The sequence below is a fragment of the Hippoglossus stenolepis genome, chromosome 12 (assembly GCF_022539355.2).
Source record: "Hippoglossus stenolepis isolate QCI-W04-F060 chromosome 12, HSTE1.2, whole genome shotgun sequence".
NCBI lineage: Eukaryota > Metazoa > Chordata > Actinopteri > Pleuronectiformes > Pleuronectidae > Hippoglossus > Hippoglossus stenolepis.
This window is the reverse complement of record NC_061494.1, coordinates 10,012,480-10,032,041: the sequence shown is the minus strand read 5'-3', so window position 1 is coordinate 10,032,041 and position 19,562 is coordinate 10,012,480. Positions and strand designations below refer to the sequence as shown.

The 19,562-nt window shown below is 43.6% G+C and overlaps 1 protein-coding gene across 2 annotated transcripts in view; it reads right to left on the bottom strand.

Moving 5' to 3' along the window:
• Positions 1 to 3,084: 3,084 nt before the first annotated feature.
• The window catches only part of mcu (mitochondrial calcium uniporter), a 57,422-nt gene continuing 40,944 nt past the window's right edge, over positions 3,085 to 19,562 (bottom strand). For both annotated transcript variants that reach the window (XM_047342247.1, XM_047342246.1), the window contains exons 3-9: positions 9,430 to 9,493; positions 7,126 to 7,296; positions 6,630 to 6,734; positions 6,371 to 6,531; positions 5,672 to 5,875; positions 4,395 to 4,511; positions 3,085 to 4,249 (exon numbers count right to left, since the gene is read on the bottom strand). In XM_047342247.1, coding sequence (XP_047198203.1) covers positions 4,169 to 4,249; positions 4,395 to 4,511; positions 5,672 to 5,875; positions 6,371 to 6,531; positions 6,630 to 6,734; positions 7,126 to 7,296; positions 9,430 to 9,493 — 903 coding nt within the window. In that variant the 3' untranslated portion in view covers positions 3,085 to 4,168. The remainder of the gene's footprint in view (positions 4,250 to 4,394; positions 4,512 to 5,671; positions 5,876 to 6,370; positions 6,532 to 6,629; positions 6,735 to 7,125; positions 7,297 to 9,429; positions 9,494 to 19,562) is intronic.

The window sequence follows — 19,562 nt, the reverse complement described above, 5'->3', positions numbered from 1 at the left end:
GCAAGTGGACCACTGTCTCCAAAAACTGGATAAGGATTTTATTGATAATTGAATTACATTTCTCTTTTATACATATTTCATAAATGATACAGGATTTTACATTTTTCTTTTTTGCCAACATTACAGCATCATATGTCAACAGAAGAAAAACAAAAAAGAAGGCGGAGTGAAACAAAAATAAAATAAGAGGTCAGGATGGAGTACAAGATCATTTCAATCCTATATTCAGCTTCACTCTTTAGGCATTTTCAACATGTCTTAATGTAAGTGCACGCAAACAAGATATTCAAAACATAACACACATTAAAAACATAGAGTAATAATGTGATTTTTGGAGAAGAAAAATAAAGGGTGAGGGTGAGTGAAAATGACAGGAGAGGAGGTGTTCCCCGATAAGATGAGAGTGCACCCGACACTTTTCCTTTGGACTCAGATCCAGGACGATAGTAATGGAGGTCAAGGGGACGTAAAGCTTTCACCATCCATCCTCCACAAGGACGGACGATGATCTTACTGGGGAGTTTAAACGTGCGCTGATGGCGGGTTCACAGGAGTAAATAAGGTGAAGATGGGACTGGGGTTGGATGAGGTTGGAGCAGTTGGTTGGCTGGGATTAATTCAGATTTGGCAGGGCGGCTTCTAAAGACATCACCCTGTCCACTGCCCTTTATAACTAGGAATCTCTACAAACAACGTTCTTAAATTATCTTTGCAGCTTGTTTTTTTGTTCTTTTTTTGGATAAATCATCTTTTTTATTTTTACATAATTTCCCTTGTAAACATACATTCATGCAACACCCTCTTTATAATAAAGTTTCCCTATATTTGATATATTTTGTTTTTAAAAAATAAAAGTGAAGAGAACAACAAAGTAAAATAACGGTGGATGGCATTATGAAAAGAAAAAAGGAGGAGGAGGTGGTGGTGATGGAGAGAAGTGTGGTGTGGAAACAGCAGAGGGGAGGATTGGACTCCAGAGAGAGGCCTCAACTCTCTCACCTGACACAGTACGTCTCCAAGGAAACACTGTCGCTGTCGTCGCTTTGTGTGTGCAAGTTAGCGTGTGTGTGTGTGTGTGTGTGTGTGTGTGTATGTAAAGTGAATTTACAGCTAATGATGGCTATGAAGTGGGATGGGCAGGGATTAGGGGCAAAGTATTCATTAATGTGGGAATCTGAACTTTGCCCCTCACCATTTGTCAACCTGGATCGTATATACATGTACGCACAGGCACACACGCACACACACACACAGCAAGATTGATTTCCGGTTCCAAACATTCAGATTTAACCCTCCTTTTTATGATGGTGTCTTTTCAAATAAGAGATTAACTTTCTTACTGCTGCTGCGGTTGCTATATATCGTCGACACCACTTAAAAGGTCCAGTGTGTAAGACTTAGGTGAAGGGATCTATCGGCAGAAATTAAATATAAAATTATCCGAGTGAATTTTTGTTTTCTTTCATCGAGAATGGGCCCTTTATATTTACATTGGGATCATACTCTCTATGGAGGCCACCATGTTTTTTCAAACACCTTTTGAGTTTTTAGAACAAGTGATGGCAGCCACAGATTCTCTTTCGTGTTTGGAAGTTGAGTGTGATGTGAAAGAAATTCAGCAGCAACATGCAACTTCACCACTAGATCTCACTGAATTCTACCCACTGAACCTTTAAACCATTAATCATCCAAAAGGCACAGTTTCCCTTGGAGATAACACACACACAGTAAATGATTGGACCAAATCCTGCTTTGGCATAACTTCTGATTTGACCCCAAACCATGCATTTTATTACTAAAATAAATCCAGAGGTAAACACAAGGATCTCCTCAGCAGGATTCAGCCAACTACTCGCACACACACACATGCGCATGCACACAATCTTGCGTCCGGTGTGGGGGCATCATGTTGTTTTGCTTCCCCTCTGCAGAGGTGATCTACAGCTGCATAACTGGCTTTGACACCATTTTTTTTTGGAGACATAAATGGGGAGCGGAGAGAGGGCCACCAATCCTAACCCTGAACAGAACACTGAGTGAAGCCGACAAAGGGTTTCTTCAGTGACAACCCCCCCACCCCCCAAAAAATGGACAACACAAATATATGCTTTGATTTAACTGATCAACGTGGGGGGTGAGACTTCAGCTAGATGTGGCAAAGAAAAGTGTCCAATTAAGTACAAAATTGCAATAATGCTCCTACACATTCACAAATTTCTACTGAGGGCATACCACAGCATGCAGTCTACCCTGCCTTGCCATCAAGGGAGCAGGGGGGCATTACAGCAACAGTGGGAGGAGAAAGCTCTGGCTTTATTTTAGGATTGACAAAAAAAGAACCCCTCTATAAATCAATGCAATGTTGCTTTTTGTTATAGATGTAGCCTTTTGTTATTTTATCTGAAAAGAAGATATTGAACTGCAGGCGAATTCCGCTCCTCCTGTAGACTGCCGATTATCTTTTCTTTTAAAGCCATTCAGTTCTTCAGACATATTAAACCATAGCATGCCTGTAGGTTTGTCTGAAGCAATAATGTCATTATTTTAACCTCCTTATGTTAGCAGCTACAGACGGGTGACAAATTAAAGGAAATGACTGAAAAACGAGTGGAGAAAAAGGACAACGATGCCCCCGTCCATATGTGTTAGTAAGAAAATCATGTGCGGTGGCCTTCGTGGTCACCACATCTCCACATCTTCTGAAATAATGGCAATGGACAGTTGCCATACACCTTACTAAGACACTTAATATTGTTTTTCTCTTTAATTTTCCTCCCGTCTATAGTCGTGAAATCACTGCAGAGGTCAGGGATGGGATTGCAGTTCCAATCAAAGCCATTTTCACCCTGATTTGGCTTCGATATTGTTCGCCCCCTATTGGTGGCCATGCACAGGAGCCTGTTACTGTGAAATATATGATGTGGTTGTCATAAAAAGATATGAAACAGCATACATTATAATGTTCTTCTTCAGTGTGCGTACGTGACGTAGCGAGATGTTCCTTCATGACAGGAGATGCAAACGAGTTTTCACATAAAATGACGTGCTTAAGAGAGCTCCTCCCCCCACTGAAAGAAACTAGCCTCTGGTCATTTGTTTATTTGATTGTATACATATATATATTTATATTCTTCTCATAACAAATATACTATGGCTTTCAAAATAAAAAGTGCCAAAATATTTTTTTTGGAATAAAAGAACACACAGTGATGTTGTTGTCGGTAGAACTTCTCATACTTGCGCAGACGGGGCCCGCTACAGGACGTCAACAGGAAGAGGAAACGAGGCGTTGCCGCGCCTACATCCTGCCGGGTCGAGACAAGCTCCTGACAAAGGTCACACGTGGAAGGACAGCTGTCCGTCACCTGGAGGAGGCTCGGCCCAGGGAGGGAGAGGCAGCAGTTCAGCTACAGGGAGATGAAGGTCTCCCTGATGGTGCGACTGCAGAAAGGACGTTTGTGTAAACTTTAACATGTGGGACAGAGAGTCTCCCCGGAGCCTGCCCCCGACAATGAGTAGATGTGTGTGTGTTGACAGTTTGACTGCTCAAGGAAGCGGGGGGCTGTGTCGATCCGCAGCGTGGCCAGGGTCGGTGTCCCAGTGTACCCTGAAAGTCCGCCCTCCTCTCCACACACGCGCACACACACACAAACACTCAACAATGCCCCTCTGCATGTCCTCTGTCCTGGAGTGTCTAGAGGTGTGATAATTCCCGATATCCCCCTGGAGTTCCTTACAGGCTGTCCCTCTGGAGACTTGAGGCATTTGGCCAGTTTTATTCCATTATCATCATCATCGTCGTCGTCCTTTTCGTTATCCTCGACAACCTTCGCCTGTACGAGACCTCACTTCCTGGTATTCTAATCATCCTTCTTTGTCATTTAGCGTTTTTTTTCCTTTACTTGCGATTCCAACTGGAGTTTTCAGTCAGGAAAGCAAAAAGATAAATCAAAAATAAAGAAACAAAAAAAAAAAGAGGAAAAACTAACTCCCACAGTCGAGAAAGGGATGGGATTATTGGGTGTGGGAGGGATGGGAGTTAGAGGGGAGGGGGACGAGACTGAGAAATAGCTGAGGGTGAAAGGAGAGGGAGAAGGGTGTTGGACGGCAGGTGGGAGGAGGGAGAGGGGCTTGTAGGAGCTGAGAAAGGAGGGAGTCACTCGTTCTATCAATTTTTACTGGCGGTGAGCTGCGGGACTGGGAGCTGGAGCTGGAGTGGGTCCCGAAGACGCTTCAGATCCAACTCCACCTGGAGAGGGTGGACAGGAAAAAAATATGAGAGGATAGTGTGTGTGTGTGTGTAATGGCATGAAAGTAGGTCCATGCGCGGCCGAAACAAATTTAAGTACTGCAATGAAAAATATGTGAATTGAGCTTTTGCCAAACGTCTGTACCTCAGCAATATCTTCCTTCAGCTTGTTGTAGTGCTCAATGTCGAAGCGTGTCCTCTTCACCCCCTTGTGGAAGAACAGCAGATACTGTCTGTCTCTAGCGTCGGGGTAAACATACTCCTGCAGATTATAGACAGACACAGACAGAGCACTTTGTAAGTGGAGGTAAGTTGATCAGAAAGCCTCGGGCCAAATCACACCGGTGACATCAATCGGTGATTCATAAATGCTGAATTGAATTTGGAAGGTCGACTGTGTCACCAGATCGGCCTTTAAAATAGCTAAAAATAACATGGTTTAGAGCAGGGTGTTGCAAAGAGGGTAACCATTAGATTTCATTACTGTGATGCTTCTTTCTCTGGATGCTACAAGAGATCCGCATAATGATCTATCACATTATTTGGCACAAAAAAGCATCGAATACACAAGCAGTGTGCCCAAAGGCAGTAAGGTTATTTATGAGATTAATCTGATAACTAAAAATATTAGAAAAAAAGAGTCCAAGGTGAAGTCGACAAATTATCTTTTTAATAACCCAAAGATATTCCCTTTCCTCAGATTTGAGAGGCTGCTACCAAAGAAGGTTTGGCCTTTTTGCGTGACTTAAACTGTTAATGGCTTATAAAGATTATTTTCTGTAAATCACCTTATTCAACTAATCTTTTCAGCTCTAACAGCAGCAGTAGATGCAGACTACCTCCATACTACTACGTTTTCGTTTGAGAAAGCGTCAACTCTGCTACGGATACGCCTGCTGTCCACACTGCTCCAGAGTTTTAAAGCCGCTAAAATGGAGAAGTTTGGAAAAGCTTGCTGGCCCCATTTTAGTTTGAAAATGCCGGGGCTGTATCTGACGTGGACACTCACAGCTGGTTGCCATCGCTGATTCATAAGGGTCCTATCATGTGAGCCTCTTCTGGAAGAACACAACCGGCATTAGCCTTGGCTACCGGTGTAGAACGCAACTTGGATAATCGATAACATGTGTTGCTGATCCTGTTGTCTTCGCTAACAGCTGTGGTAATTTTACAATGTTACAACTGCTTACATGCGCAGGAGACAAGGTGTTATTCGAACAATCTGCTTAAACGCATGCCTTAACTACGCAGTGTATGAGTAGTTAAGTGATATGCGTTTTCAGACATGTTAATATGGAGGGGAATAAACTCTCATGTGGACCAAATCGTTCTTTTTTAAAAACGTAGCTATAGATAGCATATATGTAGCTGCAGTATAAGGTGCAGTATGTATGATTTTTACAGTGTCGAGTTGTGTCTCACCTGACGTGTGAGCACAAAGTAGGCGTACATGGCCATGGCTGTGCCATAAGTGATGAAGTAGGTGACGGGCTCCATGATATCCCAGGAGTATTCCCACCAGGTGAGCCGGGCCAGGATGCCGAACTGGGTGGCCATGTACGCCATGCCTCCCCACAGCACCCAGGTGGTACGCCGCTCTGCCTTCTTACCCAACTCTTCCCTCACCTACACAAGTCAGGACAATAACAGACAGTCAGCCAGAAATAAAAAGAAGGAAATTTGCATTCAGACCCTACATTACGTTTTTTCAGCACAAAAAAGCAGTTCAACCAACAACAGCTGTTGACTCTTTTTTTGACTCTCAGATTACAATTTAATTCATGTCATGAAATTAACTGTTTGATTGTAATCACAAATTGATTTTCTCATTACAGGGATGACAAATTCATTGTTTTGCCGATTCCCTAACTCCTTAGCCTCTTAACCATCTCGCCTGATGACTCAATCTGCTGGGACGTCTTTAACCAATAATTTGTAATGGCTAAATAGAAACAACACCTGAAATCTCAAGATAATGATGAAATAAAATATATGCAGATTGTAAAAAGACATTAACAAGTCTAATCAACTATTCATTGGAAGTTACGTATTCTTTTCTTCATATGGTGACATGTGTCACAGGTTTTGTTTAACCAACAACAGAAATGCCAGTGGAAAGACCTTCTCTAGGGGGCGGATTTGTGAGTTGAGGTCCTCCAGTCGTCCAATCAGCTCGCGCTCTTTGCTAAGTTGGTGGTCCTCGATGCGCAGGGTGGTGTAGAGCTGCTGCACCAGGAACTTGACGTCATTCAGCCTTTCTCCCTCCTCGTGGGGCAGCAGCTCTGAGGAACAAACGCAAACAAATAAAACAGATTTGAACACAATCCACATGTAAAACAATAAATAAATATGTCCGGCTCTGGCAACACTGTGACCTCACCTCTCCTCGGTGGCCGCACGAGGTGTGTGGTGTCATTGATGACGAGTTTAAAATCATCCAGCAGCAGGATGTCTATACCCGTGGAGGAGGCGACCCTCGCTCCATCTGGATGGAGAGGGAGGGGGACAAATGGGAGGAAAGGCGGTAAGAGAGATGGAGCGCTGGCGGGCATCCACTTCAAACACCCTTCAACCTCTCTCGATAATCACGCTTGTTGCTGTCTGATTATCGTGAGAGGTCAAAGCAGATGCACTTACACACTAAGAGCAAGATTTCAAGTACCAGTTGTTCCCGTATAATGAGCCCTCTGAGCAGAGTGAGGGCTGAAAAATCATTTCATGGTGCATACATTGATGTCTGAATCTGAATAAAAGCCAGAGCTGCAGGAACACCTCATAGCCTCAATATATAAAAACACTTGAAAGCATGTAAGGGCGTGCATATGTATGACCTGCTTGGGTGAATGATTATAGTCTGTGAGTGTTTGTGTGCGTACCTATGGAGTAGATGGCTACCCGGTCGATGCCTCTGTCCTCTGCCTGGAGCTGTTGCAGGAAAACTCCCACACAGTCACTGAGAGGTTTGAGGGTGAACTGACAGCGCTCTCGCCTGGAAGGCAAACTGACTGAGATCACCGGCAGTCCGTTCTGATACACCACTGTCACCTCTGTGAGACGGGTCGCAGGCAGGAAAAAAACACGAGTCAAAACCAATGACACGAAAGAAGAAAATGTAAAATGACAACCTGAGGTCTCAAATGAACCATGGAATCGTGTTTCCATGTACTGCTGCTCCCTCTGAGCATTTTAGTGTTTAGTATGAATGCATAAGCAGCAGTTTATTGTTTGTTTTGCTCTGTGCCAGTTTGTCTTGGCTTCTGGGATTATTACATTTTGAATATGTGCAGCAGAATCATGAATGACTTCCAACGTGAACTCTGGAAACGGCCAACTAACCCAAAACTATCCACAACAACGTCACAACAGTTCTACTTCTGCAGCCAATCACAGCTGACATTGGGTGAGAGGCGGGGTCACACCCTGAATTCATCACCAGTCCACCACAGGACTGACATCAGGAGACAAACAATCATTCATGCTCACATTCCCACATACGGGCAATTTAGAGTCTCCAATGAAACTAAACTCATGTGTTTGGGAAGTGAATGGAAGCAGGAGGAAAACACACAGGCAGAGGGGGGCCATGCTAACTCTGCACAGAAAGGTTTGAACCCAGAACCATCGTGCTGTGAGCTGATGGTGTCATGCTAAGTTCAAGTTGACTTTTCTCCAGAAAAAATAATCAGCTTTAAGGGAGGGTGGTTTGAGACCCAGCAGGGGGCAGTACAACGGCAGCTCCACCTGTTGGAGGAGTTCAGCGACAGAACAACCAAACTAAGTGTAAGTTCTTCGTCAGCATACTCTCCTGTCACTGATGTTTCACTGTTGTAAACACCACAAATATATTCTAGAATATATGTTTCTAATTCAGGAAGTTTTTGTGAATCCTATATATACACATATATATATATGAACTCTGATTTGTTTCACCTCCGTGTACTTGCTGACGGCATCAAAATAAGCCCTGAGAATCAATACAGCATAACATTGCTAACCTTCTCCTCACAGAGCAGCTATTTTGATTCGTTGAGCCAACTATTGATATATCTTATTCCCACAGAAAGACAAAAAAAACCTCTAAATAATGCTTGTGTGGTGGGACTTACAATCCAACAGACCTTGAGCTACACATAACAATCCATTCATTGCTTGAAAGGTTTTTCATAACAGCGAATAAAGAAAAAAGAAAGGAAGGACTCAGAGGAGGACAAACAGAAAACATTCTCGTCATGAATTTTGACATCTATAGTGATTTAGAGCTTTTATTTGTCCTTGCTGGGTTTTTCAGCACCACCATAAGGATTGTCACTTTGTAAAACCACACAGCAGAGCCAGTGATTTGCTCAGTGGCACTTCATTTTTCCTAGCATGGTAACAATGGTGTGTAATCCAGCTCTACTGGTCTGTAACCAAACAGGTTACAATGATCCTGCACAGCTTATACAATTATCATGCTGAGTGGCCCCTAATGACAGGGCCATGCATCAACACCTGCGAGCCCACAGAGGAGCGAGGTCCAAGCTGCTGCTGTTGCACTCAGCAACCTCTCCCTCCTGCTCAGGACCACTGCAGTGAATCAGCAGATCTCTGCTTGGGCTCGCACCAAGAAGTGACGGATCATCGTGTAGCGCGGGCGGCTCAAGCAGGAGTTTCTGGATCGTGTTCAGAGACAAAGAGGCGCAGAAATTTCATTGTGCACCGACTTCTTCATTCATTACACTGACAATTTGAAACATTGCCCCGAGTGTTTGTGCTGTTCTCCTCCTGCACCTGCTCCCTTTGTCCTGCTATATCCGAGCATCGCAGACACACCGCTGAAGGTGTGAGGATATTGTGCCAATCTCGGCTCCAATGCTCCAGCTATTAATGCTCACTTTAAAATCGAATCAGCTTGTACTGTAATGCTGCTGCCGTCTCCTTCCAATCTTCCCCTACCTCTCTATTCCTCTCACTTTTCACACTTCCCCCGTCTCCTGCCTCTCACACAGACAAGCAGCTGCTACCCCGAGACAGATTTCATTTTAATGACTACTGGCTGTTAACTCAAAGAGCTTCTTCTGTCTGATCGATGCAGAATTCTTTTCTGGTGCAAAAATTGTTTTTCTTGGATGGTGGCAGGGCCTGGACTTGGGGGTTTGATTTGAAAAGGGAGACCCCTGACACGGCTCTGAAGGACTTACCTTCTGGAGCAGCGGAGGTACACAACAGTCTCTGGCCATGCCATGAGGAGCCGCCCCTCCAAACCTGCAGACAGGAAGAGAAACGTGGTAAATGCACTTGTACAGAGCTCCTGCTTATCTAACAGTTCTGTTCTGTCAGCCAGTATGTGACACCAGCCTTATCCATTTACCTCCCTCATTGTTTATGTGTGGCTGACCATTGATCATGTTACAAAATGGCTTACTCTGTTCCAGTTTCCCCAAATGCAGATGGCAGCCACACCCAAGAAACACAGATTTTCAGATCTAACTGCAGTATAGTCAAGGAAATATTCCACGATAGGCTCATGCAGAAACGACCACACACACACACACACACACACACACTCTCACACATAGCCTATCATATCTAAATACACCAGCATCCAAAAACAGAAACCAGGATGAAGGTGCCACAGTGGGAGACACAAGAAGAAGGCAGCCAAATGCAGCTTGAATAACAACAGTGTGGTTAAGCATGAAGTCTCCACTTGTTCTTCTTCACTCTAGACTAGGAGGAGGAGGAGGAGGAGGGGAAGAAGACCAACGGCGCAGCAGAGCTTGGGGAAACCCTCAGTTTTTTTCCTCGTCAGTAAAGTGTTCACGTGCTTTGCGCATGTTTCGAATTACAGAGCTCGTCTTATTTTCCACTGAGCTGCGGTCGAGCCTTTTATGGCATGAGACACGATGTCAGTTCTCCTCACACTTGCGCAGAGAAAACACAGGGTGAGGACGAGACATCAGGAAATTAAATATGAAGAAAGTGCACCGCAGACTCAGTTAACCCTGCAGTTTCTGAAGAAATACATCAGACTGCTTTCTCACTATCAACAGACCTCACTGCGTTTTTCCCAGCATGCAGCAGGCCTCAGTGAGATGCACTCACCCAGCGTACAACTGCTGTAATATCAGATTAACAATATTCACACACTCTCTGACCCTTACAGAGCTGAAGCACAGCAGCAGAGATTCATGAGTCTCACGACTGCATACACGCTGTCACTGCAACCAGATGCTTTTCAAATCCATATCACTGAGATAAGCACAAACCCTGTGGATACCCATCTACCAATCACAGCGTTTACATGCCGGACGGTCGGAAAATGGCCGACTTCAGAGAAGCGAGATCAAGGCGAGGCTGCCAGCAATAAAGTCAGTGGTGTGAATACTAAGGGAAGATTTTAATTTCTCTGGGGGACGGATATCCTGGTTAACAACAGGAGAAGCTCAAGTGTTCAGAAAGCACAATTTTTTCCACTGTGTGATTCATGAAACGGTCCAGAGACACAGGTCAAGACTTGGGGAATTTGTGATTCATGTTTCAGAATAAAAATTCTCTATGATGCACAGATCTTTTTTTATGGTTAGTTTTGTCATATACAGATAACTGTCTATAACAGCCAGTCATTAACAAAAACCTTACAAGCTTGTATAAAATTTGGAGACTTTGAGTCTGATTTAAGGTGAAGTCAAAGCTGTCTTAACTTAACTGCCACAGTCATACGTCATTAAAACAAAACCTAACCCTTTTTTAAAAAGGACAGTGGGGGCACCACAGTGGGACTCCCTGGAATCCCAGCGTCAACCTGACAAACACTGCTGCCAATCAACCGCTGCTGATTAAATGTCCCGGCTGTCAATCAGAGAATGTGACCGTCAATCAGATCTCCTCAGTCGTCGAATCCAGCTTTCAGTCCGACAGTCCAAACCAGTCTAACTGCTGCAAGTGCACAAGGTAGTGATGATGTGGAAAGGACAAATATTTGGATTAACAAAGTACGAAAGTTAACCACCACTGCAACATGTGACCCTAAAAATCGTAAATCGTAAAAAAAAGGTTCAAACAGCAGAACAAGAGTGACATTAATTGGCAATGAGTTGCAGCTCTAGATATTATGTATAGATTACATCTAAATGCAACACTGACTATCCACCATCCACAAGGCTCAGATTGTCCATAAACAGGCCCTGTTAACTTTTCTGGTGTTGCTTACTTGTTAGGCCCCGAAAAGAAATCAGAGAGAATGTATATGTCCCAACAGACTCCCTATAAAACCACATATTCAGCAGGTTCGGGTCTATATTTGGATCTGAACCAAATGGCACACACTCATAAATATCAGTCCCCTAAACATGCCAGATTTTTTATATCAAGATCCATGAATTATTTTCTGAGATGAGATACCAACTAAATATTGCAAAATGCCCTATCTCACAGAGTTAAAGAAAATAAAAAACAAATTCTTAGAATCCATCCCATGATTCAGATACCTCTGGATTCAGATCTGCACAAAAATGTAATGGGTTCTTCCCAGACACATACCACATCTTTTCACCAAGTTCTGCGACAATGACTTCTGCTGTGAACCATAAGGATCACAGGGGGAAAAAGTCTCATTTAAACACCACCAGGCCAAAGATGACTGAATGTGACAGTAACTCCATTTACTGAGTGCTGGTGTCTGTGTGTGTGTGTGTGTGTGTGTCCTAAACGAGAATACTAATTACAGTCCCGTGGCACCAAGAAGAGCCGAAACAGTCGATCGGATGACGTGCTGAGAGAGGCGTTTTGGCTGGTCTGGAATAACTGCACAGTTTGCAGAGAGCGGTCCAGCAAAGCTTTGCCCATTCATTAACTTCAGCTGCTTGAAGCCGGGAGGAAAGATTTCATCGAGATACGCACAACACACCCAGACACAGGGCACCATCACAAACGCACGCAAACACGCTGCTAAAGTGTGTGTGTGTGTATGTACATCCATCTGTGGAGTGACATGTACGTGCGAATGTACCTTTGCAGGTGGTGGATGTATATGTGTGCGTGTGTCTTTGTGTGTGTCCACCCGTCTGTTCGCCAGCCTGTTTGTCAGCGGTAGTTGCAGAGAGACTGAGAGACCCCCCCACCTCCTTTCCCCATCCCTCCCTCGGCACACAGCCACTGAAACGCTGCCTGAAATATTTAACAGCAAAGCAGCAGTCAATAGCACAGCAACCTTGGAATCAATGTCATACGGCTAAGAGAGAGAGAGAGAGAGAGCGAGAGGGAGCGAGAAAAAGGAAGGAAAAGGGGGTATCGAGGATAGCTGGTGGAAGATGGACAGACGAGCCGGAGGAGAGAAAAAAGAGCTGGAGAAGGAGGAGGAAGAATGCAAGGATAAATGGAGGAGCAGCAGGGGAGCGATAGAGATAAATGAAGGCTGGAGTAAAGAGGTTGTGAGTCACGAGTGCGCTTGCGTTTCCAACCATGTGCTGCGTATACTGTACCCTGCAGCAGACAATCCCTCCCCACTGAAACGTGACTATCGTATGTGTGTGTGAGAGGGAGAGAGATGGTGGCTAGAAAGAGAGATGAAAAGAGAGAGCCATGAGTATGAGGGGAAAGCAAGGGGGGAGGGAGGAGGGGAGAGGCAGACTTGCCGGGAGGGGAGGATGGAGGGATGGAGGAGGGGGGGACTGCTGATCACTGCAGTAAAGGAATCCCTGGTCTAGAAAGGGGGGTTGCCCCTCAATTTCACCCTCCCCCTCCCCTCCATCTCCGTCTTCTACTCACAATGAATCCTGATGTGCCGGGTTTTGATCCTCTCTCAATTCTCATCTGCACTGCGCATTAACGTCCTCTGCATTTTACCACGCGCTCACGTGTGCATTTTCTCTTAAATTAAAAAACTCCACACTCTCACTTCCAGTGTAGTAAATGCACTGCGAGCAGGGACCCAGTAGATGATACGGGTAATATTGTGGGAGATGAAACTAAATTGGAGTCCCAGGGGAAAGCACGAGGCTTCTTCTTCACGGCTCTAATATAGTAACTGTCCCTCTCTCTATGCTCCAGGGAGAGGTTCTGTGCAGAAGTAACAGTCGGGCTACAAATTAAAGGAAATACCAACTCTAGAGCCACTTCTCCAGTGGTCACAGAACCGACTAACACCCACTAACATCTGGCTGGAGAATGGATACAATGTCCATTCACTCCCGGGTCAAATGACTCTGCAGTGGATGCAAGTTTTTATCAGCTCCAGCGATGTAAAGATGACACACAGGTTAACGCGCTACTTTGGCAAGACAGCGAGGTGAAAGAGCACTTCAGTTTTGGTGCATCTGTGACGTGGAGGATGACGCATCAGGGAAAAGGGCAAACTCCTCTACTGGAAATGGGAAAGGAGTCCATCATAGTTTTTAGCAGGTTTACCCGTGCTTAAAAAAAAACATGCACATCTGCTAATTTTGGATAAAAGTGTCCATGTATAAGGTGTCTTATCCACGTGTCTCCAGAGCAGCAGTATCTGGAACTTCTTCCCTCATTTGGTGTTTTAAAGATGGTGGTGGAGAGCGCTGTCTAACACGACAAAATGTCCCTAGACGTTCAATTAAGTTGAGATCTGGTGACTGCAAAGGCCACAGCATATGATTCACCCTCGTGCCCTGTGGATGAGGACACTGTCATCCAGATCCTTCACTCTTTTTTTCAGATTTTCCCTTTAATCCGTCACTCGTCTGTGTATTGATCTTTTGTAAAGATTAATCCTTCTCATACATCACCGCTGCGACAATCTCACACCGTTTTCATGTTAAAAGGAAGAAAAGGAAAAAAACCTCACATTCATACAGTAGAGCCAGGGGAGGAGACTGAAACTGCTGCATCTCTGTCTACCACCAATATCTCGCCTATGTGCAACCGTTTCCACTTGCTGTGTTTCAGCAGCATAATGACATTCTTGTCCTCATTTCAGTCCAGTTTATGGATGTATGCAAGATTTAAGAGCCTCCTCATCATCGAGGACAGTCACAGAACCTGTTGGTGCAGCTGCTTTGAGATTTGGTTAAAACTAATGTGTTCAGCCAAACAAAAGCATAATTAAGTTATTTTTTAGCAGAGGTGTCCATGTGATAAAATGTATGAGGTTTTAAGTAGGGATGACTAAAATAATTAGAAGAGGCTTCGGCTGTTGCCATGGTAACTGACGTCCAACTGAGTATTTCAAATGCTTCATCTTCGTCAAGAAGGTTATGTTTTCATCGCTGTCTGTTTGGGTAACTAAAAAACTGCTGCAACAGAGTTCCATTACATTTTGTGCAGGGGTGTGGCAGGGCCGAGGGAGAACTCATTACATTTTGAAGCAGATTCAGGGAAAATCAAGGAATTTATTTCGACTTTCTTTAACATGGTGTTAAAATTTGCATAGATCTTTGAAAATATTTCTATTTCTGGTATCACATACCTGTCAAACATGCAATTTGTCGATAATGTGGCCATTCGGCCTAGTTAGAGGTATGTGCTCCCTTAGTCCTCTTCTAGCTATCAATATGATTATCATTGTACAAGCATTACTACAAAAATTAAAATCGAAATAGCACATGAAATGAGAAAAACAATTTCAACACAATTCATTACTTATCAACATTAATAATTATTGTTTTTATCCTGGTTTGTCTCAGAAAACAACCTTTGAACTTTTGTGGTATTGCACCGCGTCATGCAGTCAAATTACCAGCAATGACTCAATGAAGATATTACAGGTTTACAGGTTTCAACAGCACTACTAAGATGTCGTAAAGGAAAGCTTCTGGAATGTGTTGGATAAAGTTGAACGCCAGATATGCTCAAAGGAAACTGATCTAATAAGTCTGGGCAAGTCACCGATGACTGATAATGACCTGCAGGCTCCCAAAGTAAAAGTTAAAATCAGATTTTGTATTACTTTGCAATATCTAGTATTCAGGCGCAACAGTCCTGATATGACAGAGGCTACAGATATACATTTTCAAATCAAATTTGAATTTCTATTTACTCAAATTTGTTGTGCACATGCTCTCTGACAACTGGAGAAGCAGGCTACCCTGGACTGGAATCACAAAAGTCCATGTGTCAACTGCAGCTTAGTTTCTTTCAGCTTGGTTGTTAAGGCTGGATCTCAACACAAGATGACACAGCAGTTTAAAAAGCTTGAAGCATGAAGTAAAGTGTGTGTGTGTGTGTGTGTGTGTGTGTGCATGAGAGAGAGACAAAGTGTATGAACTGAGGAATAATGTCGCCGACACGATGTTCTTCTTGCAGTGGGATGAGGGAATGGAAGCCTCTGTCTTTTATATACACAACGACTGCATCCATCTATGTGGTAATGTGCTGTCTTGGGCCGCGGCTACGGACCAGATAATGTGGTTAGTCACACAAAGTCATTCATGAAATCATTCAGGGATACACACGCTCATATACACCATGTCACTAGAGTGCATACTATATACATCCAATTCTAGGCATGACTGCACACATGCAGCGTAATTATCTTTTAATATTTTACCTACTTATCAGACATGGTTGGAATATTTTTTTCCCAATTCGTTTTGCTGGCAGAAGTCGTAACGTTTGGAAAGATTTAAAGTGAAGAGGCTGGGATCAAGTCCCCGGAGGCTCAGTCGTTTAGGGAAAGCTACGGTGGAGGAGCAGCGTGGTGCTCCATCATGCCACCATGACAGACAAAGGAGGGCGAGGAGGTCAAGGTGGGGTCAGCGGGAGATCACTGTGTGAAGTCCGACAGTACACAAAGGGATAAATTAACGTGAGGCCAGTCTAGAGGTGGGGACAGACAGATGTGAACGATTCCTGCCTTCGCCCCCAAGAAGTGATGGCTGCAGGGAAAGTCCAAATATGCCGATGCGAGAGTGGAAGCGTAAACAAGACACTGACAGCGCATTATATCGCGCAACCAATCAGAACCATGTTTACTGTATATCACCAACAATTGGCCTTGACATCCTGCTGACTCAGCTTTGAAGACTACTTCCATGTGGATTGTCAGAGTTGGTGATTGAGGTTTATGAGCTATTAAATTGGAAATGCACGGCGTCGACCATCTCATCAGCTGCTGGGAGCAAAATGTGTGGACTACACTCTTGTTCATTAACCCAGTAAGATGTCTGAGCTTCTTTTTGTATCCTTGTGTTTTTATAGGAGGTTAAGAGACTGCTGCCTGTGCAAGTTTAAAATCTCTGACTCTAATTTACAGTGATGTGCGTTTTTTTATTAGTTTTTTTCCCTTGAGAAATAATTAAATATCGACTAAATTTGTAAGATTTTAATTGTTTACTTGAGCCAAAAGCATACTTTTTACTGCCTTGCATAATCAGATATTCTCTTAAATATCTGTTTGAATTGCTGAATCCCCAAAAATGCTAAACATAAATGATTATTTTCCACAACCAGTTAATCTTGATTAACAATTTTTTGTGTAACTGGTTCATTTTTGTGTCTGACCAATACTGGGTTTTCAGGGCTGATGCAGATACTGATTTGAGAGTGAAAAAACAATTACAACATTGGTATTGTCTGATATTCTCTCTGAATTTTAATTTACAATTTCAGCTTAATCTCTCAATTTTAATTTACAATTTCAGCTTTAAGCTCTATTGGCAGGTGATTCACATGTGTTACTCAAACACAGAGACAATATTAAAGACAATCAACTAATCAAAATTAACATTAACATGGAAAAAACAATAGTTAATTAGGTAAAAAAGTTAGCGGGAATAGATGGGTAATCAAGTTGTAACAATATAATAAAAACAAATAAACTAATGGAGATGGTGGTATATATATATATATATATATATAAACACACACATATATGTGCATGTGTGTGTGTGTGTGTGTGTGTGTGTGTGTGTGTGTGTTAAAACACTTGTCGCAGGCCAATATTAGCACATAAAATCACCTCACTGACAAATCGGTCAGGCTCTATTGTTTTATGTATAAAATGTCATGAAATCCAATTATCACAATATTCAACAATTCTGACACGAAGGAAAAAATAAACCAGCAAATTCTTTCACTTGAAAAGTTCACACGAGAAAAGTGTTGGCATTTGCCTTTTTCTGTAGATAAATGCCAATTAACTGATTATCGAATTGTCTACTCTTTTTCTGTCGACTGATTTATGGAATACTGTACTACTACTTTAAAAGCCTGAATTCCCTCGCACTGAAGGTAAAGCACAGTAAATGGGACAAAAACCTGCTGGCTCACATCTTATTACTGATGCAGCTGCTATGTAAAGGGCACATTGTGTCAGTGTAGTGGAGCTGATGTGTCCAGCTTTATATCTCGCTGTGCTTCCTGTCACCTCCTTTCTCTCTCTCTCTCTTTCTCTCTCTCTCTCTCTCTCTCTCTGCTCCACGGTGAGCTCCTGTCCACTCAGCCTCCTGCAGCCCACACCTCCCCGCCGTGGGGTTAACAAGTTGAAAAGCACAGTAGCAAGCGTTCCGAGCGAGGCACTCACTACCCCCGGCACGCACACACCCACACTGTCTGTCCCCGCATTAATACAGACAAAAAAGCAGAAATTCACCTAGATAAGGTGGGCACTCAGCAATTGCTTAAGAAGAAAGTGGATTTAAGTACAGTGTGACAGTAATCACTCTGTCATTTCTTCTGCCTCAGCCCCAACAAGCTTATGTAACAAAAGAGAAAATGCTGCCATTTCTTTCGACTGTGTTCCTTGCTTGGTAAAAGCCATTAAAAGATATGAAATCTGCAGTCACATTCTTCAACACCACAGTATTAAGTAATCTCTGCTCACAGACACATACACAGACTGAGGGGGAAGCCGTGACAAAGCACAGTGCACCCCACGAAAGCCCACACCAATCTGATCTCTCCACCGCAATGCAGAGTTGATAGTGAAAACAACCTTCCCCTGATCAGGCAATTTCAAACACCATGCAGAACCCCTACACCAGTTACAGCAAGATATGAATAATTCCAGCTTCATCTTTCATTCCATTTCAATAAATTGCCTTTCAGACTATGGTCAATGCGTGGATTTATTAATGCCGGCTCATGTCACGCTTAATCCATGGGATAAGATCTCGCCAGTGAACGACTGCATTCCCATTACAAGAAGGATTCTTCAGGAGGGCAGGTTTGAGCCCGCATACCCTCATCACCCCTGACACCACCAACCCCCAACCCCTCCCTTGGAGCCAGCGACACTGGAACCTGATGCATTATTAAACAGCAGTGCAGGCTTTCACGCCTGAGCTTACAAGACGGCCACCGTGCTTCACAGCTCTGCTCCTCGAAAGATTCAAATCCAGCTGAGGAGCAGAATCTGCATTCCCCCACTTCTTTGGGTCACATTTGAGATCAGAGTGGTGTAGTGTATGTACAGTATGTGTGTGGGGTCACTGTGCAGGGACATACAGCTCATACAGCAGATGCCACTCGCTGCTTGTGTCAGTGTTAATTTCAGTGCAGGTCACGCGATACTCTTTCCCTCAACTACTGGAGGAGGCTGGATGAAAGTTCTTTTATGGCTTAAATTGTTTCTGTCTCCTTCTTATCTTAACTTCATCTAACCTTATCGTTTTTTCCCTCTTTTGAAAGTAATTGAGACCCTGCTGACATTCAGAGACATTCAGTACTTCTAAGACCTGCAGTGGTGGACAGCTCGTTGGGCCACACTGGGACATTTCCCGCTTGGCCTGAGGGACCTTTTGATCTGTGGTGCAGTGAATGGTCAACTTGGCCAGCGAATGAGTTGACGGACCTCAGAATCCATGCCTGAGATGGGACGTCATCGTGACTCTCGACTAGAGGCACACCCATGTGCCTCTAAGGGATCCTTAAATAAAACAAACTATGAAAATACCAATGGTCTGCCTGCTTCTGCACAATAACATTTTGGACAGGATGCACGCCGAAATCGATTGTCATCATGGTCAGAGGAAAAGCAAAGGTGGAGCAGAGTGGGAGAGGATAAATAAGAGTAAGGTCTTCACCACAGATGAAGCTAATTACTGCATGATAAGTGAGATAGTAATCAATAAAGGACCAAGTCAGTCAAAAACACAGCTAAACTTTCACTGTGGCACTCGATTTGTGTGTGTGAGGCTTTTGGACACTTGATTTGCTGGATGCTTGAATATAATCATTTTAACATGTGAGCTAATGCTGGCTGTATCTCATTCTTTATGTGTGTAAGCTAACTGTTTTCGTGTTCCATCATCACACATATCACACACCAATCAATACTGCTGAATAAGCACTGTTCAATGCTGATTATCCTCCCTTTCTTTCTATTCCCACCACTTGCAGCAGAACATGGAGAGACTTGCTGTCC